We start from the raw sequence: 26,743 nt of genomic DNA on the forward strand, positions 1-26,743 counted from the left end.
AAGCACCAACCATCTGTAAATTAACAGTTGGGTGTGAAATGGGTTGCCTAGAAAAACAGTGCACTCGGTCATAGAAATATTCAAGTATAGACAGAGTGATTGTCAGGAATACCATAGAAAGAGGATTCTTTCCATGGGTGGGAAAATGGATGAAATGGTCTCCAAAACCTCTTCTAGCTCTTTAGAGTCTGGGAGTCCGTGAACCCTCAAAAGTTTCAGGGATATATGCAGAGGGTCCAAGGAATTCTCTTTGGCAGAAATGAGTGTGGCTTAAAATAGAGTCAGATCAAAGAAATAAGACCTAGTGTTCAATAAATCAGTAGAATGAAAATAGTAAACAATAATCTATTGTATATTTCAAAACAGCTAGTAGTGAATAATTTGAAGCCCTGACTTGATTATATATTATATAAATATAAATATATACATCTATTATGTATCAATTAAAAAATGAATGTAACTTAAGTTCATTAAAAACATTATCACCTGTTCACAGAATGCAAACAGAATCCCTGCAAACCCTACACTGCCACACTTTCTGCCCCAAAGACAGCCCCCAGGGCGTAAAGATCGAGCAACTGGCAATTGCAGTAGAAATACTAAAATCGTAACAGGTAAATGTCAAAAGACTTGTTTCCTTTCTGGATATTGAAGTACTCTACACATAGATAATGTATGTGTATTAATATAAAATACTATGCAGTGCAGTAAGGCTGGCACCTCTGTGGATCTGTCTTGCCCTTGAGACTTTGAACTCCTTGAAAACAAGGATTCTGTTTTATTTATGTCTGAATCCTCCATGCTTAGCACAGTAGCTGGCACGCAGTTGATGCTCTGGAATTTTTTGATGAATTAATCTATTTTAGATTTCTCTTCCTTCAGCAAATTTGTACCAAGTGTTCAATAGACAAGTCACTGTCCTTACCCCAAAAGGAATTTTTAAAAAATGCAGGCTCACCATCTGTGTCCCCGAAAGATTAACAATCAATATGAGACAAAAAATATATACACCTAAGATAATTAAGTTACGCGAAAGCTCTTGACCAAGTAAAAAAAATGAACTTCTAGGCAAACGCACCACTGAACGCTCAAGGAAAGAGAGGAAGGGGAAGGGGAACTCTGATCCGCATGTAAGATGGAAATGAGGATGGCCAAACTTTTGGTTTCAGTTCTCAAAGGAACATTCACTCTAGTTCTGAGCTGAGTTTACTGGTTATCTTCAATCCTTCGTGTAACAAGATACAAACGAAATATAAAAAGCATTTTAATTCTTTTCCACATAGTTCACCACATATTTTGAGGATAAAAAGGTAGCATTTGCAAAGGTTTGAGCAAGGGTTAAGTTGTACTGTTGGAAGCCAGAGTTCATGCATAAAATAAGAAAGGCATAAATTAGTCTTTAATAATCACAGAATTATCTAAGGGATGGCAAAGTTGGAATAAGTCACAACAGATTTTTTTTTTTTTTTTTTAGTCTGTCAGTATTTTTGTAGAATTAAAGAAATTTAGACCCTAAAGGGACTTTAGAAGTCATCTGGTCCAGTCTCATCATTTTGCAGGTGAGGAAACTGAGCACAGAGAGGACAAACGGCTCATTCAAAATCATGGCACTGTGTGTAAGGTGGCATTGAGACAAGACTCCACGATTCCTCAGCATTTCCTTCAGTGTTTGCTCCTTCTCTACCTCCAGAGCTGTCAGAGCTGAACAGAGGAAAGGGCTCCAGTTGTTTGGAAGATTTCACATTTATCTTTTTTTTTTTTTTAAGATGGAGTTTTGCTCTGTTGCCCAGGCTGGAGTGCAGTGGCGCGATCTCGGCTCACTGCAACCTCTGCCTCCTGGGTTCAAGAGATTCTCCTGCCTCAGCCTCCCGAGTAGCTGGGATTATAGGCATGAGCCACCGCGCACAGCTAACTTCTTTTGTATTTTTAGTAGAGACGGAGTTTCACCGTGTTGGCCAGGCTGATCTCGAATTCCTGACCTCAGATGATCCACCTGCCACGGCCTCCCAAAGTGCTGGGATTACAGGCGTGAGCCACCATACCTATCCCACATGTACTTTCATAGTCACCTACATCTCTGTGAAGTAAAGGAAGGCAACACTCGATGCAGAGTCTTGGCAGGAAAAATTGTTGTATTCGTTTTTGCCCAAAGTTGAGATTTTACAAATTCTATGTCCAGTTGGTGGCCAAAATTTCACCTGTTCTGTCTCCCAGGTCTTTCCCAAGTTCATACTTCTATCCTCACTGTCATTGCCTTGGTTGAGACTCTCATTCCCTCTTACCTAGACACCCAAAATGCCTTCCTAGTTCCTCCAAATCGTGCTTCATGATATTGCCAGAGAGATGGTACCAGAGTACACAGCTGATCTGCAGCCCAGGCTTAGCCACGTAGGTTCCAAGACTCCAACTTGGGCTATGGGACCCTTTACAACCTCATCTACCTCCCTGGCCCTCCACCAGCAATGTCCAAGGACAGTGCTCAAAATTTCTGGAAAAGACAATGTTCTTTCGCATTTATGTTATTTGTGTGTCCTCCTCCATCTGCCCTTGACACTCCCGCCTGCCCTGCTCATTCTTCAGAGATGGTTCTACCCTGCTCAAGCGTGAAGGCTTCCTCAGCTCCCCCAGCCGACTTAGTCAACACCTGCAAGCATGCTCTGGGAGCTGGTTGCACAAGCCTGTATTAATACATTGATCACATGCATTGTCATGATCTGCTTTCTTCTGTGTACCTCCTTTCCTGGATAAGGAGTTCTCTTTGAGGGCAGAGACCATGTCTGGTTTATCAGTGAAATTGTCTCAGCAAATGTTTATGGAAAGAAAGGAGAGAAGGAAGAAGTGAAACTCTGATCGTAAGCAGAGAAGTTACTGGTAATTTTTGTTTGCTTTTGTGCAGAATTTTTTCATATTGTATGTATGTGTGTGTATATTATAGTTAATGTTCCCACTTACCTCCCCCAGCCCTACTTCTTAGAGGTCACTATTACAGTTCACTTCTTCCAGATCTTTCAATACGCCTGTATAAAGACATGCAAGCATTTTGTTTTTTGTTAAATAAATATAGGATTATATTACACACATGTTCTACTGTTTTTGCTCAATACATTATGGGCACATATAAAGATCTACCTTATGTTTTAAATGACTGCATTATATTTCATAAAACATATGTGTGCCATGATTTTTTAACTTCCCTTTATGGACGAGTTCTGATTTTTTAATAGTTATGCCACAATACCTGGTAGCATGACTTTTCTTTAATCCTCTGAACAACTTTCAGAGTTGTGGTGCCATCATCATTTATGTGGCGTCTGCAAGAGCCTGCCAGGGGAGTGATTTGCAGAAGCTGTGATAACATTTGCTTTGGTTCCTGTTCTGCCCCTGTTTCGTGTATTCTCGATTCCCTCGGCTCTTGGCTAAGGTTAGAAGCTGAAAAGGGACTTGCAGAGGACACAGAGCGAGCAGTTTCAGCAGGTGCTCTGCTAATGTAACAGGGAATGTGAGTGTCCTGAGACCCCTCTAAGACTCGCCTTCCACTTGTAGAAATTATTGCTTACACTAGATTCCATGAATGTGTGCAAGGTTTTTTTCTGTTTTGCAGTAAGTTAATTATTAACAGAACTGTGCTCTGAATGAAAAAGATGCAAACATGGCCAAATGAGAGTTAGAGGAAGTGTTTCTACCAATTGTCCCCCTTTTCTTTTTCTATAGGCATTAAACTGTCTAAGTAGCCCACGAATATGCCCATCTTGTAGGGGGATATTGTGTTTGTGGCAGAAGCATGAAGTTTACTTTCCAGTGAAGTAGGGGAAATGGTTTTTTCCGGCTTGGTTGTCTAAACCGCTAATCACCGGATTATCTCTTCCTCCTTCCCTGGCTTCTGTCTCTTGCTCTGACCTCCTGACCTCACATGACCATCAGAAGGAAGCAAGGGAGAAAGAGGGACCCTGCCCCTGCTTTTAAGCCTGTTGCCTTCTCTTCTTCAAACCTGCCTGCTTTCTTCTGTCCCTGAGTGTGTGGGCCATTACTTAGATTTGACTCCTCCTGCCAATTTCTTTTTTACTTTCCCTCTTGCAGGACTCAAATGGATGCTAAAAAGCCAAGGAAATGCGATTTGACTCCCTTCCTGGTTTTGAAAGCAAGAAAGAAACAAAAGCTCACCTCTGTGAAGGTAAAGATCCTTGAATTTTCACTGGGGAAGAGAGGTATCATCGTGAGGACCTAGGGACTCAGGGCCCAGTGCTGATGGGTGTGCCCCAAGCGCCTCTGGGGACAGCGCAAAGGGAAAGGTGTGGAGGATCACGCTGATTGGCAGGGCCAAATCTGGGTGGGTGTGGAGGGAAAATCAGCAGACGGGCAAGGCCTTCATCTAACAGGTGAGCTGTATTCGAGAAGACCCTAGGTGAGTGCATACATGGTGTCTTTCATTCTGCTCTATATATGTGGGATCCTACTGGAAGTGTCCTGGAATAGTTCAAGAACACTTCCAGAAAAGATCTGCTTTTTTCTTTTTTTTTTCCCCTTGGAGACGGAGTTTCACTCTTGTTGCCCAAGCTGGAGTGAAATGGTATGATCTCGGCTCACTGCCACCTCCGCCTCCTGGGTTCAAGCGATTCTCCTGCCTCAGCCTCCCAAGTAGCTGGGATTACAAGCGTGCGCCATCACGCCGAAGGGGTGGCCTGCCCCTCCACACCTGTGGGTGTTTCTTGTTAGGTGGAACGAGAGATTTAAGAAAAGAAATGAGACACAGAGACAAAGTATAGAGAAAGAAAAAGTGGGCCCAGGGGACCACCGCTCAGCATACCAAGGACCCACGCCGGCACCGGTCTCTGAGTTCCCTTAGTATTTATTGATAATTATCTTTACCATCTTAGAAAAAAGGGAAGTAGCAGGATAATAGGATCATCGTAGGGAGAAGGTCAGCAGTAAGACATATGAATAAAGATCTCTGTGACATAAGTTTAAGGAAAAGTGCTGTGCCTTGATATGCATATGCAAACATCTTCATAAACCTTTTTAGTGCATAAAGAGCAGCATTGGGCTAGCAAGTCCCACCTTTCGCCCTAAGGCAGTTTTCTCCTTTCTCAGTAAACAGAACATACAATTGGGTTTTATACCGAGATGTTCCATTGCCCGGGGACGGGCAGGAGACAGATGCTTTTCTCTATCTCAACTGCCAACAACCGCCAAAAGGCCTTCTTTCCTCTTGTACTAGTCGTCCTCAGCACAGACCTTTCACGGGTGTCAGGCTGGGGGGCGATCAGGTCTTTCCCTTCCCACGAGGCCATATTTCAGACCATCACATGGGGAGAAACCTTGGACAATACCTAGCTTTCCTAGGCAGAGGTCCCTGCGACCTTTGGCAATGTACGTGTCCCTGGGTACTTGAGATTAAGAGAATGGTGATGACTTTTAACCAGCAAGCTGCCTTCAGGCACTTGTTTAACAAAGCACACCCTGCACAGCTCAAAATCCTTTAAACCTTGAGTCACCACAGCACATGTCTCTTGCAAGGACAAGGTTGGGGTAGGATCACAGATTAACAGCATCTCAAATACAGAACAAAATGGAGTCTGTTATGTCTACCACTTTCTATATAGACACAGTAACAGTCTGATCTTTCTTTCTTTTCCCCACAACGCCTGGCTACTTTTTGTATTTTTAGTAGAGACAGGGTTTCTTCATGTTGTTCAGGCTGGTCTCAAACTCCTGACCTCAAGTGATCCACCTGCCTCGGCCTCCCAAAGTGCTGGGATTACAGGTGTGAGCCAACGTGCCTGGCCAAGATCTGCTTTTTTTCTAATACAGACATGGTGTCTTTCCTTTCACTCTGCCTCAAAAACTAGTAAAATGCCACTGCACTGAAGTTAAAATTGTGATGGGATGACTTTGTGATAACCATCTATGGGATCAACTTCTAAATCAGGTGTATTTTAAAAATCTAACACCACTCAGTTTGCATTTCTTAGTGTGTTCAAAAGATCATATTGTTTGGGGTCTTTGTCCTGAAAGTTTGCAGCAAACTTCAGCCCAAAGCATTCAGGTTTGACTTCTGAATCCTGCCTACATCATTGATTGGGAGAACTGGAGTTCAGCAGCCTAACCCAAGGCCTAGCAAAAATGGTCCTCCTGTAAATCACATACACTTCCTTAAAATTATGACTTTAGGTTTCCTCTTCCAAGCGCTGTTCCTGATTTAACTCTAGTGTTGTCCCCCTTGGGATTATAACTCATACAAATGGGCCCTAATGCAGAGTCCTTTGCTCCACCCCGCTACCCGTGCCATTAACACATATAACAAAACACGTTTATTTTGCAATTTATAGGTGCAATTTTTAATACCTAAAACAAATTTATTTTGATAAAATAAAAATTACTGTAAAATATTTGAAATAATAAATCTCCAGCAAAACATGGTAATATAATAAAGATGGCATTCTTTTCAAATGTTAAAATATGATGCAAACAGAACAATCTTGGTTATGATTTTATTTTAGCAAAATCATCATGAGGTTTGCAACTTGCACATTTATTTATTTATTTATTTATTTAGAGACAGAGCCTCGCTCTGTCGCCCAGGCTGGAGTGCAGTGGCATGACCTTGGCTCACTGCAAGCTCCGCCTCCCAGGCTCACGCCATTCTCCTGCCTCAGCCTCCCGAATAGCTGGGACTACAGGCGCCCGCCACCACACCCGGCTAATTTTTTGTTTTTTTATTAGAGATGGGGTTTCACCATGTTAGCCAGGATGGTCTCGATCTCCTGACCTCGTGATCCCCCCGCCTCGGCCTCCCAAAGTGCTGGGATTATAGGCGTGAGCCACCACGCCCCGCCGCAACGTGCACGTTTTTAAGCTGCTTGAGCGCACATTTATTGAGTGCTGAGGTGACTCACACGTGCCTTAGCAGCAAGTGCTATTTTATCCCCAATTTTACAGAGGGGAAAACTGATATACAAGCAAGGCCAATTAGCCCATGGTCATAATGCCAGTGAGTGGAGGACAGAATTCAAACCCATATTCTTTTTAAATTGTTATTTAAAAAATTTTTGAAAGTAGAGACAGGGTCTCGCTATGTTACCCAGGCTGGTTTCAAATTCCTGGGCTCAAGCCATCCTCCCACTTCAGCCTCTCGAACTGCTGGGATTACAGGTGTGAGTCGCCACACCCGACCAAATCCCTATTCTTAACCACTCTCTTCCATGCCTCTCTGTTGCATAATGATAGCTCTGTTAAATGTTGTCCTGTAAAGTTCCTTACACATTTCAATGAAGTTTAAAGAAAGCAAACTCTGTTGCAGTTACAATGACAGGAATTGTCAAAAATAAAATAAGTTTGGGGCGTGATGATTCACACCTGTAATCTTAGCACGTGGGAGGCTGAGGTAGGAGGATCACTTGAGCCTGGGAGTTTGAGACCAGCCTGGGTAACATAGCAAGACCCCGTCTCTACAAGTAATAATAATGATGATAATAAATTAGCTGGGTGTGGTAGTGCATGCCTGTAGTCCCAGCTGCTTGGGAGCCTGAGGTAGTAGGATCGCTTGAGCCCAGGAGGTTGAGGCTGCAGTGAGCCGTGCTTGCACCAGCCACTGCATCGGCCTGGGCAACAGAAGAAAACCCTGTCTCAAAATAAATAAAATAAGGGCCGGGCGCGGTGGCTCACGCCTGTAATCCCAGCACTTTGGGAGGCCGAGACGGGCGGATCACGAGGTCAGGAGATCGAGACCATCCTGGCTAACACGGTGAAACCCCTTCTCTACTAAAAATACAAAAAAACTAGCCGGGCGAGGTGGCGGGCGCCTGTAGTCCCAGCTACTCGGGAGGCTGAGGCAGGAGAATGGCGTAAACCCGGGAGGCGGAGCTTGCAGTGAGCTTAGATCCGGCCACTGCACTCCAGCCTGGGCGACAGAGCGAGACTCCGTCTCAAAAAAAAAAAAATAAAAAAATAAATAAAATAAATAAATAAATAAAATAGGATAAAAAAAGTCACATTCAAAATCGATTTGATTATGTTGTATTTTACAATAATTACTGGCAAATTCACAATGTCATTTAAAAATACTCTTGAAACTTAAAACTACTGTCTTTGTATTGCTAGTTGTTCTGATGGGGCTTAAATAAATGTCTTTTCAACATCTACTGGTTTTCCTCAACAGACTTCTCATCCAGTTGAATTTAATAGGTTTTAGGAAGGAAATGCAAACAATTCAGTAACTGGCTTCTGCACGTGAAGTCTTGGGTTTCAGTGGACAGTTATGATACTAATTGGAGAAAGAAAATGAATTGTATGAATTATAATCCCTTCATCTAAAAAAAAACACTGAAGAAGAGAGAGCTGTGGATCTCACGATGCCTACTGCCCCAAGCAGGTGTTGAAAGGGCAACTTAAATATTTAAATAAATTAATCATAATTTATGTTTTTCACAACATTTAAAATTATAGATTATAAGTGTAATATTTATAATAATCAAGTATTCACATATTTTAATATGGGTCCTGGTAACATTTCAGCCAAGGGAAATTTTAAAATGTGACTTCACCTGACTTTAAGACAATAGTGTGGATCTCTCTCTCTCTAGTAATCTGGAGTTCTTTTCAGATGCCCTATTCATTGGACTAACACGGGGTAGAACCTTGATGCCAGTGGAGGGCCCCTATCCTTTCTGCTCAGCTGGCAAGGATCAAAGAACTCTCAGGAAAATGCTCCGTGTTGCATTTCTCGGAACTGCCGGCAGGGGGAAAAGAGGCCCTTTGGTCCTCAGTCATCTCACCCAGTAGGCTGGAGGACATCCGGCTTTTCTGCATCTCAGCGTTGCCTCAGCTGGTTTCTGGGACTCAAGGAGCTAGCTGAGCTCCAGGATCACAGGTTAGGCTATACCAGGAAGAGAACCTGGGAGAGAGTCCTAGGGATGGAAGCTGGTAATTTAGGATATTACATTACGATCTCCCCGACAGCCACAAGATGCTACAAAGCACATCCAGAATTATACTGAAGACACATTTCTAGTTTCAGCACCGAAAGCACAGGTACTTTTTCTCTGTTAATTTCTTAGAGCCTTTCAATCATTCCCTTGCTGAATATCACCTCCTGAGAGAGGCTTTCCTTCCCCTCCCTTTCTAATGACAAATCTGTTTGCTTACTCGTTTGTTGTCTCTCCTGCCCTCCAGAACTGCGCCGTCCGATATGGTGGCCCTTGGCACATGGCCCCTGGCATGTGTCCTACTGGGGGTGTGCTGTGAGTGTCAGATATGCACCAGATTCCAAACACTTGGTGTGAAAACAATAAATGTCAAATGATGTATTAGTAATTTTTGTAGTTGGGTTTATATTTTGTCATATTGTATCGTATTTTATTTATATCATATTGATATAAATATACATTTTATCGTATGCCCTTTAATGCGTCAATACAGTTGTAAAATAATTTTATATTGTTTATGTGTTAAAATAGTATTTTGAATATAACGTGTTAAATAAAACACATTATTAAAATTAATTTCATCTGTTTCTTTTTATCTCTTTAATGTGGCTACCAGAAAATTTAAAACGATACTCATGACTCACATGATGTTTCTATTGGATAGTGCTGGTCTAGAATGGAGACTGCACAATGGCAAAGGTTTATTGGACTAGCTCAGTGCCAGCTCCCTAGAACTTAGGTCAGTGCCTCTCACAGACTAGCACTTGATGTGTCCTTGTGGAATAAAAACTAGGAGTGTCTTTATTCATTTGTTTCCTCTACAAATATTTACTGTCGACTCGTTTCAGACATTGTTCTAGGGGCTAGCGATGCAGTGGAGAATAAAACAGGCCACAAAACTCTCATAAAGCTTAAAATTGGGCTTCTTTGTAGGAAGATCAGATGTTTTGATTAAATGCTGAGAATGGTGATGACTCACCTTCATTTTCCCTGGCAGTTAAAGCGTTGGAACTGAATAGACCAGTGGTTCTTAGCCTTGTTTGTGTATTGGGAACACCCGGGGAAGTTTTAAACCCTACTGAAATCAGAATCTTTAGGGGTCATGGACATTTTTTAAAAAGTTCTTTTCTATCGTGTGGGGACAGGTGTCCATTTCATCACCAGCTGTGAGACCTCAGTTAGGACATTTTGCTGTTTGTGAACCTGGAATAATTGTTCCTATATCCCCTGATTGCAGTGGTGCTAAACGAGGTAAGAGAACGTGAGCTCTCCGGCTGGCAAATGTTGGAAGCCCAATAAATACTGGTTGCTTTTATCTTCCGTCTCTCCATTTAACAGAAAGGGGCTTCCTGTAAGAGATGGGTTTATCAATGAGTGTCACACAGTGGAAGAGGATATCCGAGGGTCATTCACTGTCTCGTTTCCGTGTCTCATCAGCACTTCCTATACCAAAAGCAGGAACAAAACCAAACCCTGATCTGACCATTTGGTGTTGGGCAAAGGAATGGAAATCAGTCCAAGCTGAAGAGCGAGCAAGCAGCAGAGATGTTAATTGCTAGTTCTGTCTGGGTTTTCAGGGTGGCACAGTATTATTTACGGTAATGCATTCACCTGTTAAATACAAATGGAAGACCTAAACTAGAAGAACTTGTAATGATCATTGCAAGTTAACATTAAAACGTTTAAAATGTAACCATAAGCAGCCAATCTAGAATCAGTGGCTCAATGAAGATAGGCATTTACTTCTATATAATATCTACATTTGGAATGGATTTGGGGCCCTGAAGGAGAGTTTTACATACTTTCCCCCATTCTTTCCTAGGGCCCCACTCTTTCTGAGATCTACATGGTAAGTACCAGTTCCTTTGTTCTGCGTGTTCATTGGTGCTTTAATTTCTAATAAAAGAAAGGAGAACAAAGATTTGAAATTACCTTTGGTTTCTGGCAAAGGAATGTGAAGTGAGCAGGAATTGGCGGATGGGGGACATGTCTCTGAGTACAAGAATTAATCAGAGCAATAGATAGTTTTATTGAAAGCTTCTTCAGGCCATGACAAATAGAGTATCAGTTTGACGTTGGAGGTGGGGATAAGGAGATGTTGGGAATGCAATCCCCGCTGTCCCGGTGTGTGTTATAGCAGTGTTTATTTGCTTCTTTCAACAATGTTGAGGGGGTCATCACCTCCATTTTACGGAGGAGGAAACTGAGATCTAAAGAGATTTATATAGCAAGGCACCTGAAGTCATTCTGGGAATAAAAGCTGAAATCAGGATTCAGATTTCATTCTGTAATTCATGAATGCTTTTCAAGAAACACCTTTTATTATTAATTGTTGAGTATATATAAAATAATATTAAAGAAATATGTGTAAAGTATAAAGAATGATACTACAATACAATGATCACCCTTGTGTGTACCCAACACAAGGTTTTAAGAAAGCAGTCCCAGTCCCAGGCCCGATGTGGTGGCTCACGCCTGTAATCCCAGCACTTTGAGAGGCCAAGGCAGGTGGATCATGAGGTCAGGAGATGGAGACCATCCTGACTAACACAGTGAAACCCTGTCTCTAGTAAAAATACAAAAAATTAGCTGTGTGTGGTGGCATGTGCCTTTAGTCCCAGCTACTCGGGAGGCTGAGGCAGGAGAATGGCGTGAACCCGGGAGGCGGAGGTTGCAGTGAACCGAGATTGCACCACCGCACTTGGCCTGGGCGACAGAGCGAGACTCCATCTAAAAACAAAACAAAAAAAAAGAAAGCAGTCCCATGTGTGTCCCTCCCCATTGCATCTTGTCCTGTTCATTGTTCCCTCTGAGATAACTACTCTCTTGAGTTTTGCATCTATTATTCCACTAATTTTCTTTATCTGTTTCTAAACCTTCTAAACTATGTATTGGCTCATTTTGCGTGTTTTTTTTTTAAACATACATGGAATCATACTGTTGAGTGTTCTTCTGCAACTTGCTTTTTATGCTCAGTGCTAAGCCAGCGTACACTGGTATAACATTTGGCTGGCTTTCACGGGATTGATTAGGCCTCTTCTGATTGATCATTACCTGTGCCCCGAGTCTTCAAATACTATGAATATCACCTTTGTTCTAGGAACACTGGTTATCAATTAATTTAACTGCCATGTTTTGTTATACAGGAACACCACATTTTTTTTTTTTTTTTTTTTTTTTTTGAGACGGAGTCTCGCTCTGTAGCCCAGGTTGGAGTGCAGTGGCCGGATCTCAGCTCACTGCAAGCTCCGCCTCCCGGGTTCACGCCATTCTCCGGCCTCAGCCTCCCGAGTAGCTGGGACTACAGGCGCCTGCCACCTCGCCCGGCTAGTTTTTTGTATTTCTTAGTAGAGACGGGGTTTCACCGTGTTAGCCAGGATGGTCTCGATCTCCTGACCTCGTGATCCGCCCGTCTCGGCCTCCCAAAGTGCTGGGATTACAGGCGTGAGCCACCGCGCCCGGCCCACATTTTTTTAAATCAGTTTTACAATTAACGGACATTTTGTTTTTTCTTGTGTGTTTGCTATTTATTTATTTTTTATTGAAATTTTTTTTCTTTTTTTTTAGACACAGTCTTGCTTCGTCACCCAGGCTGGAGTGCAGTGGCGCGATCTCGGCTCACTGCAGCCTCCGCCTCCAGGGTTCAAGTGATTCTTGTGCCTCAGTCTCCCCAGTAGCTGGGATTGCAGGTGCATGCCACCATGCCCAACTAATTTTTATATTTTTAGTAGAAACGGGGTTTCACCAGGTTGGCCAGGCTGGTCTCTCAAACTCCTGACCTCGAGTGATCCACCAGCCTCGGCATCCCAAAGTGCTGGGAATATAGGCGTGAGCCACTGTGCCTGGCCATGTTTGCTATTGAAAATGATGCTGCTATGGGCATTCTTGTGCATATTTCTCAGTGCGTCTGTATAAGGGCATTTCTAAGGTATCTTCCCAGGAGGGGAACTGCTGGGTAACAGGATATGTGAATGCGTAACTTTACCAGGTAATGACAGTTTTCCAAAACATTGGCGCAAATGTACCTTGTCACCAGCAGTGTGCACTCATTTCAGTCATTCCACATCCTTTTTATTACCTGATATGTGTGACTTTTTAGTTTGCCAATTTGCTAACAATAATTTTTTTTTTTTTTTTTGAGATGGAGTCTTGCTCTGTCACCCAGGCTGGAATGCAGTGGCATGATCTTGGCTCACCTCACAGGATAGTTTCACTGACCTAAAAATACCCCACTGTCCATCTAGTCATCCCTTCCCCCCACAACAAAACCCCTGGCAACCACTCTTTTCACTGTTGTCTTAGTTTTGCCTTTTCTAGAATATTGTATCGTTGGAATAATGCAGTGTGTTGCCTTTTCAGACTGGCTTTTTTTCATTTAGCAATAATGTCCTCCATGTCTTTTCGTGGCTTGATAGCTTATTTCCCTTTATCAGTGAGTAATACCGCACTGTACGGGTGTAACTATCAGTGAGTAATACCGCACTGTACGGGTGTAACTATCAGTGAGTAATACCGCACTGTACGGGTGTAACTATCAGTGAGTAATACCGCACTGTACGGGTGTAACTATCAGTGAGTAATACCGCACTGTACGGGTGTAACTATCAGTGAGTAATACCGCACTGTACGGGTGTAACTATCAGTGAGTAATACCGCACTGTACGGGTGTAACTATCAGTGACTAATACCGCACTGTACGGGTGTAACTATCAGTGAGTAATACCGCACTGTACGGGTGTAACTATCAGTGAGTAATACCGCACTGTACGGGTGTAACTATCAGTGAGTAATACTGCACTGTACGGGTGTAACTATCAGTGAGTAATACTGCACTGTACGGGTGTACCAGTTTGTTTATCCATTCACTGACTGAAGGACAATTTGGTTGCTTCCAATTTTTTAGCAGTTATAAATAAGTCTGCTATAAGCATTCATGTGTAGGTTTTTATGTGGACACACATTTTTTAGTTCATTTGGGTGAACCAAGGAGCATGATTGCTGGATTGTATGTTAAGGCTACATTTAGCTTCATAAGAAACTGCTACACTGCCTTCCAAACAAGCTGTACCATTCTGCCTTCTCACCAACAATGAATAAGAATCCTTGTTATGCCACCTCCTTGCCAGCATTTGGTGTGTCAAAGTGTGGTTTTGGACATTCTAGTAGGTGTGTAGTGGCATCTCATTGTTTTAATTTGCAATTGCCTAACAACATAATATTGAGCATCTTTTCATATGCATATTTGACATCGATATATCTTATTTGGAGAGCTGGTGTTTATTCAGATATTTTGCTAATTTTTAATTGGATTGCTTTCTTATTGTTGAATTTTAAGAGTTCTTTGTATACTTAGGCACAATCCCTTCTCAGGTATGTGTTTTGCACATATTTTCTACCAGTCCGTGGTTTCTCTTTTCGTTTTCTTAACAAAGTCTTTTGCAAAGAAGTTTTAATTTTAATGAAGCCCAGTGTACCCATTTTTTTTTCCGTCATGATCGTGCTTTTTTATTGTGGCTTAAAAGTCATTACTGAACTGAAGGTCACCTAGATTTTCTTCTATGTCATCTTCTAGAAGTTTTATAGTTTTGTGATTTCTTTTTAGGTCTATGAACCATTTTGAGTTAATCTTTGTGGAAGGTATAAGGTCTGTGTCTAGATTAATTTTTTTTACATTGGTGTCCAATTGTGCCAGCACTGTTTTTGTTTGTTTGTTTGTTTGTTTGTGATAGGTCTTGCTATTTTCCCAGGCAGGTCTCAAACTCATGACCTCACGTGATCCTCTGGCCTCAGCCTCCTTGAGTAATTGGGACTACAGGTGTGCGCCACCATGCTGGGCTTAGTACTATTTGTGGAAGAGATGCCTTTCTCCATTGAATTGATTTTGCTCCTTTGTCAATGATCAGTTGACTATGTTTGAGTGGGTCTATTTATGGGGCCTCTATTTGTTCCATTGAACTATTTGTCTATTCTTTCTTCAGTGCCACACTGACTTGATTGCTGTAGCTTTATTAGTAAGTCTTGAGGTTGGGCCATCCGTCCTCTAACTTTAGTGTTCTTCAGTTTTGTGTTGGCTATTCTAGGTCTTTTCTTTTTCCATATGAATTTTAGAATCAGTTTGTTGATGTCCATAAAATAACTTGCTGGGATTCTGATTGGGATTGTGTTGAATCTACAGATTAAGTTGGGAAGAACTAATATCTTAATGATATTTAGTGTTCCTATCATGAACATGGAAAATATCTCAATTTATATAGATCCTCTTTGATTTCTTCAGTCAGAGTTTTGTAGTTTTTCTCAGATGGATCTCATACATATTTTATCATACTTATAGTTAAGTATTTCAATTTCTCGGGAGTGTTAATGTAAATGGTATTGCACTTTTAATTTTAAACTCCAATGGTTCATTTCTGGTATATAAGAGAGCAACTGACTTTTGTATATTAATGTCTTCTATCCTGCAGCTTTTATATAATCTTGGGTTTTCTGTTTACTTGCTTTATGTTGTTTTTAGATAAACAGAAGTAATTAATTAAAGGCAGGTAAACTTATGGTATGCACTTTTTGTCTTAATAAATCATTCCCTACTCTGGGTTATACAGGTATTGCCTTCTACAAGTTTCATAATTTTCCTTTCATCAGTTCTGAAAAATTATTCTAGCCATTTTGTCATTATCTCTTTCGGATTCTTTCTCTTCTTCTGAAACTCTAAATGTACATTAAACCTTGTTTTATCCTCTGTGTCTATCATCTCTGACCAGATTTTTTATCTCTTTGTCTCTTTGTGTTTGCTGCTTAATTTCTTCAAACCTGTCTTTTCCAGTTCATTCATGCCCTCTTTGGCTGTGTATAATATGTTATTAAGCCCGTTCATTTGGTTTTTAATTTCAACTGTTATAGTTTTTAGTTTTGAAAGTTCTAATTTGTTCATTTTTAAATCTGTTGTGTTATTTGCATGGAGTCTTACACTTTACTCACATTTTTAGGCTCTTTAGTTTCTTTAAGCAAGTTATGCATAATTTATAAGTTGTACTGGATAATTCCAATATTTGGATATTATATTTGGAAATACAAGTATTTGGAAATATTGGGGGGGATCCGATTCTGGTGTTTATAGTTTTTGCTAATTCTCACCCACAGCACCGTGTTGTCTTGCACCTTTTAACTTTTTGCTAGTCGTGTTTTGTGGAAAAGGCAGCTCTACCTGAGAGAGTATGAATGGTTTGCCAAGGCCACACAGCCAGCAAGCGGCAGAGGAGGAATGCCAGTCAAAATCTGTCCGACTCTGAAGTCTGTGTCCTTTTCTCTATTCCTGTGGGGCCTAATGACCCTTGACGGATGGACTTTTATGAATCATCCCATATGTGATTACTGAGAACCAAGCATTGCTTTTGGTGCTGGGATACAAAAATAAACAATGCACATCTCCTTCTTTCAGAATATGCACAATCTAATGGGAGCATAAACCACAAATGCGCCGGGCGCGGTGGCTCACGCCTGTAATCCCAACACTTTGGGAGGCCGAGGTGGGTGGATCCCGAGGTCAAGAGATCGAGACCATCCTGGCCAACATGGTGAAACCCCATCTCTACTAAAAATACAAAAATTAGCTGAGCGTGGTGGGTGCGCCCTGTAGTCCCAGCTACTCAAGAGACTGAGGCAGGAGAATCACTTGAACCCATGAGGCGGAGGTTGCAGTAAGCCGAGATCGCGCCGTTGCACTCCAGCCTGGCGACAGAGCGAGATTCCTTCTCAAAATGATAATAATAATCATGATAATAATAATGATAAATAAAAATAAAAAATAAAACACACAATGGCCAAGTGACACTGAGGCATGGGAGTGCTCTGATGCAGGTAGAAGCAGTTCTCTGGGAGCCTAGACAAAGTTTTCTTAAGCCATTGGCTGATGCCCAGTGTACCATCTCATGCTTCACTGACATGCCAGTCACTTTGGTACTGTCGCATGGCACGAGTTACAGGGTTCTTTATTCATATTTTCGTCTAAATGAATCATTCCCCCTGGAGTTATGCAAGGAGGCTACATGTGGACTGGAGGGAGGGCATTTCAGGCAGAAGAAATAACATATACAAAAGCATGCAAAGGCATGCTATCTAAATCGATAGAAATAGAGCCTTAGAAATTATCTGTTCAAACCCTCCTACATGATGCATAAATCCACTTTATATTATAGGGAATTTAGTGCCTAATTTATAGAATAAATGCTTGCTTTCTGAATGTCTCCACTGTCAACTGAATTCAGGCACTATCAGAATAAAAGCATGATCTTATTGTTAATTAGAGACCTTTGGCGGGGAAGTACTTTATAATCCCTTGTCACCTGGTTTCCTGGCAGAACACAAAGAGGTCAGAGGAGATCACTGGGTGGCAGCATGAGACAGTAAAACGACGCTAGAGGGCTTACGTTCTAGACGAGCTTGCTGCTGTTAATTGTGTTATCTTGGACAAGTCACTTGGATAACCTTTGCCTCTCTTTCTCCATTTGTAAATTGAGGGCATTATACTACACATGCCCTAAGGTCACATTCAGCAACATGATTTACCAAGGTGCATTTAACAGAAGTGCAGAAAACAAAGCATCTCCCCAAGGCCCTGCACTGAATGCATCAGAAATTGACTCCAGCTGTCTCGACCTCCAGGCTCTTGCCCTTCCTCAAGGATGGCAGGGCCTCGTCTTTCCACCTCTGGCAGGGACAGAGCTGGTGGGTAGGACCCCAGGGAGGCTACTACATGAGTGAGAAGAAAATCTGGTCCTCCCAAGAGGCCGGCCACATTCATCCCCCTAATGAGTCTCAGGGGTGCAGCTGTAGCTGTCGGTGAGATCTGGAGGTGGCTCCTCCCTATCTAGGCATCCTGGGCTTCCTTATGCACAGCAAAGGGGCTTTAAGGGCAAACTCTAAGCTTCAAATGGCAACAGGAGAGATGCTGTGATTTGTTTGAGGTCTGTAGCAGCCAGGGTAGCTGAATCCCTTAGTTGGGGACCCTTAGGAGCCCAGCCACCTCCCTCCCTCCCGCCTTCCCTCCCAGTTCTTTGTGATGCTCTGCTGAGCCTGATTGTCTTAACTAGTTGCATTCTGCAGAAAATCCCCAGAGTTTCTTTCTCTCTTCTGTCCGCCCCCTGCTTCCCGGCGTGAATGCATTTATTTTTAACTCCGTAGTTCTGGCCTCTGGGAAGGGATGACAGAGCCTGTAAAGGAGAAGCTGTGGGCTGTTATCACAGAAGTTGAGCTTCATTTGCCCATCAAACCGCCAGGCACTTGGGGATTTTTTTTTTTTTTTTTTAATGGGAAAGAGGAAGAGACAAGGAGGAGTCAGCTGAGAAAACAGGAAAATCGCCTGTGAAGTATGACTGAGGTGGGATGATGTGATGGAGGTGTGACTTTCTGAAAAGGCTGGGTGGCCTGAGGCTTGCAGAGAGTCCAGTCGCTATCTTCCCTGAACTGTCCAGATGAGGAGATCCAGCATTCGGTCCAAGGTAATAAGATAAGCCAGTGCCTCTGGAGTTCCGCTGTAATTAGCTCTAAATAGGGACCAGTCCTATTATCCTTTGGGTCTTGGCGTGAAAGGGCAGGACATACACTCCCCTGCGGTCCTTGGGTAAACGGAGCTTTATACCCAAGGTGAGAGAGGCTGTGCTTGCTGGGGGTCAGGGCCTGACGTGATGACAAGGCAGAATAGAGGGGAAGGCAGAGCACCTAGGGACAAGACACTGAAGTGGGACATGGGACTGGGAATTCCACCCTTCAGGGGACCTCTTTCATCCACTCTGACACGGAGATTACACGGTCAGGTCAGTGCGATTTGTAATGGGAACAGGCTTCTGCCAGACAGGTTCTTCTTTCCTACCATGAACCATCTCTTGTCTCCTTTGAGTAGCGATGCATTTATTTGGAACAAAGCACTTCCTTTTCCAGGTATTCTCTTGGAAATTGCGGTTGCCTTTGAGAGGGGGCATGAGCGGAGAAGATTCTCTGGTGTGAATTCGCTGATTAGAGACTTTTCTTCCAAAAGAAGGGCGGGGGAGCAGGGCAGCACGGTTTCCTGGTGGGAACAGAAGCCACTAGGAGCAAGGAATGAGGCTAGAACAGGGCAAGGGTGGACTGGCCACCAGGAGGGGGAAGGACTGAATTCAAAGCTCAGCTGTCTCCCTGGGCAGCCTAGAGTCGTCTTGGATCTTTCAGGACAAGTGCTAGGTCCTCAAACTTCCTGCTCCCTCTCTCTCTCCCTCCTTTCCTTCCCTCTCACCTTCTTTTCCTCCTCCTTTAGCAGATATTTAATTGCCTACTACGGGTTGAGTATCTCTCATCCGAAATGCTTGGGACCAAAAGTGTTTTGAGTTTCAGACTTTTTCAGATTTAAGAATATTTGCATATACATAATGAGATACTTTGGGGATGGGACCCAACTCTAAACACAGAATTCATCTATGTTTCACATACACTTTATGCACATGGCCTGAAGGCAACTTTATACAATATTTTGAGTAATTTTGTGCATGAAACAAAGTTTGTGCACATGAATGGTGTCATTGTCGGCACTCAAAAGTGGAGCATTTCAGGCTAGGGATGCTCGATCTGTAAAGCCAGATATCATCTTAGGCTTTGAAGTAAGACCCAAGTCTTTTATTAAGGAGTCTTGGCTGGGCACAGTGGCTCGCGCCTGTAATCCCAGCACTTTGGGAGGCTGAGGCGGGAGATTCCCCTGAGGTCAGCAGTTCAAGACCAGACTGACCAACATGGAGAAACCCCATCTCTACTAAAAACACAAAATTAGTCAGGAGTGGTGGCGGGTGCCTGTAATCCCAGCTACTCAGGAGGCAGATGCTGGAGAATCACTTGAACCTGGGAGGTGGAGGTTGCAGTGAGCCGAGATGGCGCCATTGCACTCCAGCAACAAGAGCGAAACTCCGTCTCAAAATAAAATAAAATAAAATGAAATAATAAAATAAAATAAAATGAAATAATAAAATAAAATAAAATAGAGTCTTATAGACCAGAAGAAGAAACCAGTAAAACAACCTTGTCTAACCAGCCTTTGCAGGTGCCGTGATAGAAGTACAGAGCACGGGGTAGCGAGTGGCTTACACATATTAATACCAGAGGAAATGGTCACAGAGGCTTCCTGGAGAAAGTGCTGCTATGGCTGGGGCCCAAATGCGGGTGAACGATGGGGACATGGACTGGGTCACATGGCGGTGGGGTGGGTGATGGGAGAACATTCCAAGCAGAAGCAGACCAAGGGCAAAAGTGCTGAGATATGGAACAGTGCCGTGTTGGAAAATGACAAGACTTGCAATGGCAGGGGCCAAAAGGCAGGGGTGGGGCCATGACAAGGGGTGAGGCTGGGGGTGTTTTGCGAGCCGGGACTTCTGCTCCCTGGGAAGTTGCTAGGAGATGTAGGCAACTTACTAATGTGATCAGATGCTCATGTTTCATTTCTGAGGCCACTCAGGAGGAAGGTAGAGGATGGGGTAGACTGGGGAGAGGCAGGAAATCTCCTTAGGAGACCATTGCAATAGGTGCTTGAACTAGGGATGTGGTGGGCCAAGAATGGTGAAGGGGTATCTTTATTCTTACATAATCATGCCACTCACAGTGAGAAATCGTGACAATCTGAAGTTTGAAAAAGCGTTCTGACTCTTACTTTTTTTTTTTTTCTTTTTTTTTTTTTTTGAGACGGAGTCTTTCTCCATGGTGGAGGCTGGAGTGCAGTGGCACGATCTCAGCTCACTGCAACCTCCACCTCCCAGGTTCAAGCAATTCTCATTCCTCAATTGCTACTCCTGCCATTTGGCTCCTGCCATTGCAAGTCTTGCCATTTTCAAACCGGCATTGTTCTACATCTCAGCACTTTCACTCCTGCTCTGTTTCTCCTTGGAATGTTCTCCCATCACCCACTCCAACGCCATGTGACTCAGTCCAGGTCCCCATCGTTCACCCGCATTTGGGCCCCAGCCATAGCAGCACTTTCTCCAGGAAGCCTCTGTGACCATTCCCTCTGGTATTAATATGTGTAACCCACTCGCTACCCCGTGCTCTGTACTTCTATCACAGCACCTTTGCTGGGACTACAGGCGCCTGCCACCACGCCCGACTAATTTTTGTATTTTTAGTAGAGATGGGGTTTCACCACGTTGGCCAGGCTGGTCTCCAACTCCCAACCTCAGGTGATCCACCTGCCTCGGCCTCCCAAAGTGCTGGGATTACAGGCGTCAGTGTGCGCCCGGCCGGCCCTGACTCTCACTTTTGAAAGTGAGTTGGTTGTCAGCTTGTGTTCATTAATACGAATTTGCAATTGAGGCACTTCCCTGTGACATCATACAAAGAAGCAGTGTCGGGGAAGATGACACTCAGTGAAATCCTACTCCCTCCTGAGACATGCAACAAATCCACGGTTGGCTCTGGAGCTGGTCCCAGCTCACTTCAGGTTCTTGTAATGATGGTGTGGACACTGACACACAGGGTAGGTTCTGTGGGAACCCCCCACCCCTCCGATGACCTAGCCAGAGGGACTGGTCTTGAAGTTCCAGGACTGGCACATCATGGAAAGCCTAATGTTTGCTGCCGTGGAATTTCCTGGGGGAAGATGAGAAGAATTTGTAAAAAGTTAAAAAGGATACATAAACATCAATGACAGAAAGAAAAAGTTCAGAGGTAGGAGAGACCAGTTCCAAAGGAGGGGATTGTATTAGAATGTGACCCCCAAATCTGCCAGCCCAGAACTCACTTGGGGAAGCTTGAAATACAGGTTTCTGGGTTCTACTGCTAGGGAGCCTGGGCTGTGTGATCTGTGCTTAGCACACTGCCCAGTAGGCACATAGACATGTTCAGTAAATGCGTTAAGAATGAATGCATCTCCAAGGTCCGTCGCAACTCAGTGATTCTGTGCATCCTTCTGGCTTGGGGAGGCAGGAGGGAGGTGTTGCTGGAAGAATCTTTGAGGCAAGAAGAAGAGCAGGATCACAGGACTGAGTAACTGGAAGGAAGAGTTTGGCACCTTTGCAGTTATTTTGCATACATGCCAGGTGCAGAGTAGGGGGTGGGGTGAGTAAGCTGGTTTCAACTTTCCCCCTTCCTTTTCGAATCAGCTTTTAAGCTGAACTCAGTTTCTATTGGAGAAGGGTGAGCTAGCTGAAACATGAGGATGGAATTTGCTTTTTTTTTTCTTCTGAGAAGACGAAGTGTGAGAACCCAAGTGCTTAGCTAGCTCACAAAACAGACTCACAAGAGGACAGAGGAGGGGCCCTGGGTCAGGACTTGAGACTGGAGCAGCCCTCACCTGCCATCGGCCCTCCTGTGGCATGCCAACGCAGTGTTGAGATCCTATGGGTTTATCTCCTAGTGATGGCAAGCACAGCCGAAGACCCCAGGGAAGCTCAAGGCTCCAATGTGGCCCTATGTGTGAGAGAATCTTAATGGCCTCAGCCTACTTGTGAGCCCGGCATCTCCTGTCCCTTCTCTTGATTCCCACAATTGCTGTTTCCATAGACTGAGACTCTCCCAGCGTAGTTTCCTTGATGCCTCCTTCTAGAGCTTGTTCCACTCTCTCCAGGTTCTCATGGAGAGAGGGCTGCTGCATTTATCACTGCCTTCTCCTCCCTTGCATTGCATGGAACCATTTATAGTTATCTGCTATAATATCTTTTGCTTTTAAACAATGGTATTTTTACTGATAAAAGCAGTACACATTCATACAAAAAGTTTGGCAGATAAAGAAACTTCACAGTTTCATTCTGGCTGTTTAGAAGGCTTCTGAGAGGTGTGATGGTCACAAAAAGGAGAACTGAAAAGAGCTTTAGCTGGGGGCATGATGGTTCCCGCCTGTAATCCCAACACTGTAAGGCCAAGGCAGGAGGATTGCTTGAGCTCAGGAGTTCGAGACCAGCCTGGGCAAATAGCAAGATCCTGTCTCCACCAAAAGTAAAAATAAAAATTAGCTGGGCTTGGTGGCATGTAGTTGTAGTCCCAGCTACTTGGGAGGCTGAGGTGGGAGGGTTGCTTGAGGTTGGGAGGTTGAGGCAGCAACTTGGGTGACAGGGCAAAGACACCATCTCTAGACACAAGAAAAGAGCTTCTTTGGGTTTTTCTGATGCCCTTTCTTCTTATCTGCTGTCCCCTCCAGAGGACAGGAGATAAGAATGTTCTGTCCCCACCCAGCCATTCTCCAGTGCCCAGGTCTTGGACTGCACAGGAAGCACCCCCTATGCTCTGTACCCCTGTGAATAAAACCTTTTTTACATAGGAGATTCCAGATTTAGATACAGAACTCAGGACTATTAAGGAGATTCCTGTTTTATTGGCTTAGCAATAACAATGTCATGAAAGCTTCACTTTCTACAAGAAAAATCCTGTCTTGCAACTATGATTATGGGAGAGCACACCACTTCCTCTTGCCTCCGGGGGATCCCTTGATAGAATTAAGTGTTATTATGGGGCATTGTGCACCTCTTCAGGAAGCCGCTGAAAGACAGCCAACAATCAGCAAGTTCATAATCTCGTGTGTCCCATGGGTATCTGAGAATGGAGTACAAGTGTGCAGAGACGTAGAAGCCACCAGTCCTCAGGGTCACTTGGTCACCTGGGGCTGCTGAACTCCTGGGCTGCGCGCGCACACATACACACACATACACACACACACACACACACCTGGGGCTACTAAACTCATGGGCTGTGCGCGCGCGCACACACACACACACACACACACACACACCTTTGCTCTGTCAGCTAAGCTCTGAGTCCATGGTTTTCTTGGTCCTGGGAAATGAGCAAAAAGATGGCTCTCTCCATTTTGCAAGTAAGGAAAATGAACTCAAGGAGACAACTTTAGCATATGCAAAGCACTTTACACATATTAACTCCCTTAATCCTCACGATGTTTTGAGGTTGGTGCTAATATTATCCCCACATGACATGAGGACAGGCTAATAACTTGCCCAGGTTCAAACAACTGATGAGTGGTGGAGCCGGGAATCAAAAGGGAAGAGTGTGATTTTGGAGTCCATACCCATGAGCACTATTTTATCGCGTTGCTGCTAATGGGGTCTTTCTGAAATACTGCTTTGCACATGTAACTCCCAGCTATGCAAGTTGTCAGTGGTTCACTGTTGCCCACAGGATAAAGACCAAGCGTCTTAGTCTTTCAGTGCTTTCCATGGCCCGCTGTCAACCCCCCGTTCCTGCTTACCCAGCATGAGCGGTGAGGAGCCCTGGGGCATGCCTGGATGATGGTGTTCCACTGAACAAGCGTGCTTCCTACCCGTCCTCTCGGTTAAAGCCCAGACCAAGCCTCACCCATTCAGAAATGCACCACCTCTACCACCGTCCTCCTGGTCTGACTGTGTTCACGGTGATCTTTTCCTTCTTTGTTGGTACTCACTGTCCGTGCCCTTTGTTCCGTATTTAGTTTGGGTTGTATTCTGTTCATGTACCTTTCACGTACCTGTCCAGTCTCCCTGCCGCATCCTCAATGTCAGCCATTATTGACGACGCTAATGAATATTCATCCCCACACACTTACTTGATGAGAAATTGAGACTCTGAGATTTGCAGTTGCAATATTTGCTCAGATATCATTTTCCATTCAATAGTGGTATCCTAAATATAGCACATTAGCGAATTAACGTGGTCTGAGACCCTGTCTCATGCTCTATGCAACCCTCTCTCCCTCAGACTACCTCCCTATTCCAGGAGGTCAAGATTGACTGTCCCAAATAGTCCTCATCATTACTGTGCTGTGCGGGACTTAGCTGTGCTGGATGATATTAATTGTTGTACCCAGTTGTTATTTCAGTGCGGCCAGATTTTTACAGAAGTGGGTCTGCTACCAGCTGTGTGTCAGCTTTGGATAAACATCCTTCAATTCCATAGGGGAGGTCTGGAAGAAGGAGAACTCCTGTTTTGGCTTCAAAGACCAGAACTTCGATTCAAGCTGTGGCCTGTTGTTTGCTAAGCTTCAGTCATTTGAGTGCCAGCTTCACAGTTTTTGCCACACCTACATAGTCCGCACACTCTGTTTTATTATTATTTTTTTTGTAGAGGCAAGGTCTCTCTCTGTTGCTCAGGCTGGAGTGCAGTGGCACGATCATAGCTCACCATAACCTGGAAATCTTGACCTCAAGCGATCGTCCCACCTCAGCCTCTCAAAGCACTGGGATTACAGGTGTGAGACACCATGCCTGGCCTTATTTTTTTTAACTTAAATTTTAATCTCATCCTAAATAATAACAACTACAACGTTACAGGTTCAATGTGCTCATTACAGTTTTTCAAATGGATTTTACAGTAAATCCACACCTATTAGGTAACGCTTTATCTGTGTACTACACATATTACGTCCCCTTCCTCTGTGGTGTGCTTGCCACCCTCTGGGACACACTGCTCTAGTATTTTGGTCTTCTCCTCCTCACCCTTTCTAGATGTGAAGTCTCTTCTGATCAGGTCACAGGCTGGGTGCCTGTGTTCCACTGGGCGGATTCCGCTATGCCACCTTCAGAGCCACATTCAGGGCGAAAAGACTTCCAGGCAAGGCAATGGCCATTTTCTTTTCTAAAGAGCAAGAGCAGCTCAGCTGTTACTCCTAACCGTATCCAGGGTCTCTAGTTAAGGTTTTATTGGAAGAAAAGGCCATATTGATTTTTTTAAAGCATGAAAACCATAGGCCAAGCCCATCCACGATGAACACTTTGGGAAAGGTCATTTGTTTGGATAATCATCCACTCATACATTCATTGAGTACCTATTGGAGCCTCTCTTGGCTCTTCCTAGCTTAGGGGTCAGGAGAGCTGGCCTCAAGCATAGTTTGTTTACTGTAATGAAACAACAATATGCAGTGTGGGATGAGGCCATGCCAAGCACTGTTCCTATTTTCTTCCACTTGATCCAGGCTGGAAGTAAACCTTCAGTTCAAGTCCAGAAGCCACCTTCCAACACCAAGAACTCCAGAATGACCCAAGTCTTTCATAAGGTAGGGAGTGATGTTCAGCTCCTTTTCTCTAGGAGAGAATGAGGAGAGGCGGGTGGCCAGGGTAGCTTCGAACAGGCAGTTTTGGCCAGTTCATCATGACATGTATCATAACATGATGACAGCACTCTGTCCACATCACCATTGCCCTGTGATTTTTTAAAATGTTTGAATTTTAATTTTTGTGGGTACATAGTAAGTGCGTATATTGATGGGACACATGAGATGTTTTGGTAGAGATATGCAGTGTGTAATAATCACATCATGGAAAATGGGTTATTCGTCCCCTCAAGCATTTATCCTTTGTGTTACATACAATAAAATACAATTAAATTACTATTGATTATAGTCACCCTGTTGTGCTATCAAACACGAGGTCTTATTCAATCTATGTTTTTGTACTTATTAACCATCCCCACCTCTCCCGCAACCATTACCCTTCCCAGCCTCTAATAACCATCCTTTTAATCTCTTTCTCCCTTAATCCAATTGTTTTGATTTTTAGATCCACAAATAAGTGAGAACATGTGATATTTCTCTTTCTGTGCCTGGCTTATTTCACTTAGCCTAATGATCTCTAGTTCTATCCATATTGTTGCAAATGACAGGATCTCATTCTTTTTTTATGACTGAATAGTATTGCATTGTGTTTAAGTATCACATTTTCTTTATTCATCCATCTGTTGATGGACACTTAACGTTGCTTCCAAATTTTAGCTATTTTGACCTCTCTCCTGATTAATTAGTCAATCAATCAGTGGAGGAGGGCAGGGATCCAAGTGAGTAGGTCAAGTCAATAATGTAGTCATAGAGGAAATGGAAGCTTATGTTGCACTGAGCAAGA

At 43.6% G+C, this 26,743-nt stretch overlaps 1 protein-coding gene across 9 annotated transcripts in view; it reads left to right on the top strand.

Moving 5' to 3' along the window:
• The first annotated feature begins 478 nt into the window (after nucleotides 1-478).
• The window catches only part of DYRK4 (dual specificity tyrosine phosphorylation regulated kinase 4), a 52,716-nt gene continuing 26,451 nt past the window's right edge, over nucleotides 479-26,743 (top strand). For 7 of the 9 annotated variants that reach the window (XM_045364562.3, XM_045364563.3, XM_074006131.1 and 4 more), the window contains exons 1-2: nucleotides 18,097-18,415; nucleotides 25,822-25,902. In XM_045364562.3, the coding sequence (XP_045220497.2) occupies nucleotides 18,389-18,415; nucleotides 25,822-25,902 (108 nt within the window). In that variant the 5' untranslated portion in view covers nucleotides 18,097-18,388. Of the gene's footprint in view, nucleotides 615-4,077; nucleotides 4,172-8,760; nucleotides 9,028-10,743; nucleotides 10,771-18,096; nucleotides 18,416-25,821; nucleotides 25,903-26,743 lie in introns of those variants that run through there. The other 2 variants (XM_045364566.3, XM_065523591.2) reach the window with 2 other exon arrangements.

Source organism: Macaca fascicularis, chromosome 11 (assembly GCF_037993035.2).
Source record: "Macaca fascicularis isolate 582-1 chromosome 11, T2T-MFA8v1.1".
Lineage (NCBI taxonomy): Eukaryota > Metazoa > Chordata > Mammalia > Primates > Cercopithecidae > Macaca > Macaca fascicularis.